The sequence below is a fragment of the Xyrauchen texanus genome, chromosome 31, assembly GCF_025860055.1.
Source record: "Xyrauchen texanus isolate HMW12.3.18 chromosome 31, RBS_HiC_50CHRs, whole genome shotgun sequence".
In the NCBI taxonomy this organism is placed as follows: domain Eukaryota; kingdom Metazoa; phylum Chordata; class Actinopteri; order Cypriniformes; family Catostomidae; genus Xyrauchen; species Xyrauchen texanus.
In genome coordinates this window covers 23702643-23708642 of record NC_068306.1, presented here as the reverse complement: position 1 = coordinate 23708642, position 6000 = coordinate 23702643, and the positions used below count along the sequence as shown (strand labels likewise).

The window sequence follows — 6000 nt, the reverse complement described above, 5'->3', positions numbered from 1 at the left end:
ATCAAAAATTACTTTTTTCAAATAATGATGGTGCTGTTTTTTTTACACCAGTAATGTCCTGACTATACTTTGTGATCAGTTGAATGCCACTTTGGTAAATTAAATAACAATCTCCTCCCAAAAGAGCTAAATCTGTACATTATTCCAAACATTTGGCCACCAATGTATATATATATTTTAGGGCTGTAAATCGATTAAATTATTAATTGAATTAATTACATGGTGTCCCATTGGCGACCTGTCCAGGGTGTCCCCCGCCTTTCGCCCAATGTTAGCTGGGATAGGCTCCAGCCCCCCGCGACCCTGTACACAGGATAAGCGGTTGACGATGGATGGATGGATGGATGGACATGGTGTCCCGCTTAATTAATCGCATATATATATATATATATATATATATATCATACAACTTTGTGCAATCAAATAAAAAAGAAAAAGTGAAAAATCCTGTCTTCAGTCCCTGACATGCTTCTCTGTTGAATGTAATGTTGAAGCCATTTTTGGTGTGCACTGCAGCGTCCCTTGTGAAGTACTGAATAGTTACAATATAAATAAGGTGTAAAAATTCAGACAAATTAGAAATGTGTCAATTTTATTTAATAATCTATAATATGAATCTTCCACAGTTCCAAATTAAGTTCTGTAGGAGATTGATTGCAATAATCCTCTAAAATTTTGCAAAATATGTGCTTTGAGCAACAAAGCAAAGAGTAAGTGTCAGAATTATGAAAACAAAACACGGAGACACAAAATACTGTACATAACACACAAACAAACAAATCTAGTAATATAAAAAAGTAACAAACAAATAAATAAAAATGGTTAGCAAAGGGAGTTCACAGATGATTCTGTCTCCTTTCACTGGGTGTAGAGAGTTCATTATGTGAGAGCTTTAAGATCACACTGATACAAATGCAACCACAGAATCATTCTGTCCAGTGATTTGTGGATGAATAAACCCAGAATTGAATATGAAATTAGTGTTGCTTGTGCAATTCTAAATTGCACAAGCAACATAAAGAAATAGTAAATATATAAATAGTAGGCTAAATAGGGTTAATAGCAATATTAAAAAAGTAAGAATATTGGAATGCTACTGTACAATAATGGCAATTGAATAGGCAACTTACCAAAAAAAGCTTACTTATCAAGTAGCCATTCAAGTTTGACATTCATTCTTAATTATTAGTTAATCGACACATTTTGTGTTGTTCAGGCAAATATCCTTTTGCAGTCTATCAGATTCTCTTTTACAGCTAATATATGAAACATTTCAACAACGACGTCAAATAATAATATATGATCGCTCTCACTCTTCGTAACTGTGCCCAGTGTATTTAGTTATACCTCCCGTGGCAGCGGTCGGTATTAACGGTGCACAATTGAACTACAAGATCCATAACTCTCCAGTGATGTTCTCGCGATAACTGCCTGCGTGAACCCCTGCCAAATACTGAGGAAACCCCGTTCAGTCTTCCTTTCCCAACATGGCCCCGAAGGTGAAGAAGGAAGGTGCGTTGTGTTCATATGTTTTATACTGTAAATGAGAGGTTATTGTAATTACATATACATGTAATTTCGATTAAAAGTAGCCGATGTAGTTATAGTTGTTCCAAGCTGTGCAATTGGGTGTCTGGGAAGACATAACGTATTTTAATTTCATCAAGTGCCGCAGTGAAACGGCCACCGTCATATTCACGACAGACTTTAGCTAGCTAAGATAACCACTATATCGCTGTGTCTGCGTTTTAACACCAAACTATTAAATAATTTAATAAGTCGAATTATGTACGGCTATTCCAACTGAATTATTTGCCCCGAAAAAATAAGTAACCAAGTGGCACATTGTTTAGCTTGTCAACGCTAGCTAGTACACACACGTGGCTATCAATATAACCACTTTCCCCGTGCATAGTTACAGTTGTATTAGATATTTTTTTAAACACGTACCCTACCTTGGACAAAATGTACACTGTCGTTTTGGAGGTTTAGCATATGGTTTAATGCTTCTGCTGAATGTAAACATTCATAAACGCAAAATGTAGACCTGTTCATTTAAGGTAAAACACTTAAATGCTGCTGATATCAACAGTGTTAACACTGTTACAGGCTACTTTTATTCTCTGCTGACACGGGTCTTGTACACTTTGTATTTTAACCACTAAATAAACCTGCAAAGATTCTTAAAAGTGTAGATGTAGAAGTGCTTTGAGGTTGTTCTCATCTGACTCCTTTATGGTGCCATATAGACTAGATTGTTGAAATAAGTGTAATGACTTGATAAGTTTAAACTTTTCCACAGCTGTTCCGGCTAAGACTGAGGCGAAGTCCAAGGCCCTGAAGGCCAAGAAGGCTGTGCTGAAGGGTGTCCACAGCCAGAAGAAGAAGAAGATCAGGACCACCCCAACCTTCCGCCGGCCTAAGACCCTGCGTCTGAGGAGACAGCCCAAGTACCCTAGGAAGAGCGCTCCACGCAGAAACAAGTGAGAATGACACGCTGTTGTTGTATTAGTGACTATGGCTCCTTAGTCAAGTCAAGTGGTTTTTATTGTCGTTTCAACCATATACAGTTAGTACAGTACACAGCAAAACGAGACAACGTTCCTCCAGGACCATGGTGCTACATAAAAACAACAAAGGACCAACATAGGACCACATGAGACTACACAACGAAATAAAATACCTATATAAACTACCTATATATACCTATATAAAGTGCATGTGCAAAAAGTACAGGACAGTACAACAAATTACTGACAATGAACAGGACAATAGACAGTGCAGCGCCGACCAGTACTCAGTAGTGCAAAAAGATGACAGTTTCTAAAAATGTAAACATAACATACTATGAGATAGTGTTCTATGCACATAGCAGTTATTGAGGTAGCAGACAGTTATAAAGTGACAGTAATTAAAGTGCAACTCAGGACACGTGTGTGTCAAACCAGTCTCTTAAAGTCATAACGCATAATGCATTTGGTGTTTAAGGATATCTGTATGAGGGTAAAGTTTTGCCTTTCAGTTATTACACTTCTGTTTTTTCTCTGGCTGACAGGAAATCATCTCTAGATGTATGTTACATTATGGATGCAAATGATGGGAATTGCGATCAAAGCATGAAATTATGTGATTTCAAATTTTTTTATTACTGATGCATCCTTGTTTGAATTTTAACATTTTGAGGTGTTGCTGAAAGCTGTTAGCTGTTGTATGATGTTTAAAGTTATATCCCTTACATTCTGCTAGGTTGGACCATTATGCCATCATCAAATTCCCTCTGACCACTGAGTCAGCCATGAAGAAGATTGAGGACAACAACACTCTTGTGTTCATTGTTGATGTCAAAGCCAACAAGCATCAGATTAAACACGCTGTCAAGAAACTGTATGATATCGATGTGGCTAAAGTCAACACACTGATCAGGTACGTTTTGTTTCGAAGTCAGTACATTTCTGGCCAACGAGTTCTGCTAGCATGATGTGTTGGATCATCTGGCCACTGGAAGAGAAACAGTCCTGTGTAATGATGTAAAAATAATTATTACTCTGAAATGTGATGTCTTCAAAGGAACCACTGATGCACAGGGGTAAAAAAAAGATTAGATTCACAGACAAAACAAGTGGTGTGTGAAGTTCTAAATGCTTTATTTCTTCCTGCAGGCCTGATGGCGAAAAGAAGGCATACGTTCGTCTTGCTCCAGATTATGATGCCTTGGATGTTGCAAACAAGGTAAATTAGCGTTTAGTGATTTTTGACATTGCATTGTTCTATATGCAACTAGATGTGTTTTTATTTATATATATATATATATATATATATATATGTATTAGCGAGCTGTTAATCTCTGCAAATGATGTAAATTACTTTCTGCCTGAATGATTGTGATGCATTCAAAGGAACCACTGATGCTTTGCTTTTTATTGTAGAACACGTCTATGCTCTCATCTGTGCTCAATACTTCATTTTTTTTTTCCTTTTACAGATCGGTATAATCTAAAGTGCTCTTGCTCAGATGTACAGAAGAATAAATGTTTGTTAAAACTATGTTGCTGTGGTTTCATGTTTTTTGTTACAACCAGGAAATGAAAATAAGTTTTGAGAAACAGCACTTTGTTTAGAAACATTTGTGTTCTCTTTTGTTTCAGTCATGATTTCATAATTTAAGTTCAGAAATTACCCTCTTGCCATCTCATGTGTTTGATCTTCTGCATAACACAAATTAAGATTTTTAGAGTAATATCTCTGCTCTGTAGGTCTACACAGTGCAAGTGAATGCTGACCAAAACTTTGAAGCTCAAAAAAGCACAATGGCATCATAAAATGTAATCCAAATAACTCCAGTAATTAAATCCATATCTTCTGAAGCAATATGGTAGTTGTGGGTGAGAAACGGATCAAAATACGGTTTTATTATCTCAATTTTACATGCCTATTGAGCTCTAGGTCCTCTTGGTGACATAGTGACTCTCATTCCGGGTGGTGGAGGAATCTCAGTTGCCTCCGTGTTTGAGACCGTCAATCCGTGCATTTTATCACATGGCTTGAGTGTTACCGCAGAGATCTAGATCATGTGTGGAGGCTCCCGCTGTTCTCTGTGACATCCACACACAACTCCCCACGTGCCCCACCGAGAGCAAGAACAACACATTATAGCAACCACGAGAAGGTTAACCCAGTGTGACTCTACCCACTCTAGCAACTGGGCCAATTGATTGCTTGGGAAGCCTGACTGGACAGAAGTCCATTTTTAACTATTTATCTCCACTTTCACATTCTAATACATTTTTGGCAAAAATGCCATGCATGGAATAGTGGCAAGGCGAAAACCACTGCTAATCCAGAAGAACATAAAGGGTTGTCTGAATTTTACCAAAACACACCTTGATGATCCTCAATGATTTTGGTAGAATGAGTCGAAAGTGGAACTGTGGGTCTTGTTAAATCTGGTGTAAATAAAACACAGAATTCCACAAAAAGAACATCATACCTAAGCATGGTGGTGATGGTGTGTGGATGCTTTGCTGCGCCAGGGCGACTTGCAATAATTGAAGGAAACAGAAAATCCTAAAGTAGAGCTTCCGGTCATCAGTCAGTGAGTTGAAGCTCAAGCCTAAATGGGTTATGCAGCAAGAGAATGATCCAAAGCAAGGGAGTAAGTCCACCTCTGTATGGCTTAGAAGTTTTTGGAGTGGCCTAGTTAAAGTCCTGACTTGAGCCCAATTGAGATTGTGGGAAGACCTTAAACATGCTCGATAACCCTCGTAATGTGGCTGAGCTAAAGCGGTTCTGCAAAGAAGAGTGGGCAAAAATTCCACTGCAGTGCTGAAAAAGACTGATCTCCAATTATCGGAGGCATTTGGTTGCAGTTGTTGCTGCTAAAGATGGCACAATCAGCTATTAAGATTGAGGCATTTAGTTTTTCATGTGGGTGATACATTTTTTGCTTCAATAAATGCACCTATTTGAACACAAAATACAATTTTGACTCCTGTTGCCTTGGTTATATGCGATCTGAAGATTTAAAACAATTTAGTATGAAAAATATTCAAAAATAGAAATCACCAAGGGGCAAATACTTTTCCACAGCACTGTTCATGGAGAGGGTCCCCTCATAGGGGCTGCCATGCTAAGATTACATGATCAGCCAAATACTACATACTTAATTTCTGCAATCACCCTGCTATTTGACACTTTTAGTCTTGGATTAAATAATTTCTGTCCGTGATTAGTGAATTTCTACAATGGCATCTAAAACTGAATACTGTTGTGTTTGAGTGACACTGCATCCATGCCCTTAGGCAACCTAACCTATAAGGTGGAGTGTTTGTGTTTGGCAGGTGCTTTGGATCAGTTTACAGGTAGCCATTTTAATACATATTTGCGCAAATGTGACACACATGGCAAACTGCCAAGGTTATTTAAGCTTTGGATTGATTTTAATTTAAATTCCCTGCTTAGAAGGATTGGCACTGTACAGTAAGTACAAGGCTGTCTATCTGG

General features: G+C 37.9%; 1 protein-coding gene and 3 non-coding genes across 4 annotated transcripts; all 4 read left to right on the top strand.

The window, feature by feature from the left end:
• The first annotated feature begins 1426 nt into the window (after positions 1 to 1426).
• On the top strand, positions 1427 to 4044 carry LOC127625219 (60S ribosomal protein L23a-like). The gene is made up of 5 exons (XM_052100367.1): positions 1427 to 1512; positions 2303 to 2483; positions 3247 to 3423; positions 3660 to 3729; positions 3983 to 4044. Exons 1-5 carry the CDS (start codon positions 1488 to 1490, stop codon positions 3995 to 3997), a joined length of 468 nt encoding a protein of 155 aa, XP_051956327.1. The 5' UTR covers positions 1427 to 1487; the 3' UTR covers positions 3998 to 4044.
• Positions 3087 to 3158, top strand: LOC127625585 (small nucleolar RNA Z17). Its single transcript, XR_007968320.1, has one exon. It is a non-coding gene; the product is annotated as a small nucleolar RNA Z17 (small nucleolar RNA).
• LOC127625580 (small nucleolar RNA SNORD42) lies at positions 3518 to 3582 on the top strand. Its single transcript, XR_007968315.1, has one exon. It is a non-coding gene; the product is annotated as a small nucleolar RNA SNORD42 (small nucleolar RNA).
• On the top strand, positions 3845 to 3911 carry LOC127625581 (small nucleolar RNA SNORD42). The gene has a single exon (XR_007968316.1). It is a non-coding gene; the product is annotated as a small nucleolar RNA SNORD42 (small nucleolar RNA).
• Positions 4045 to 6000: the final 1956 nt, after the last annotated feature.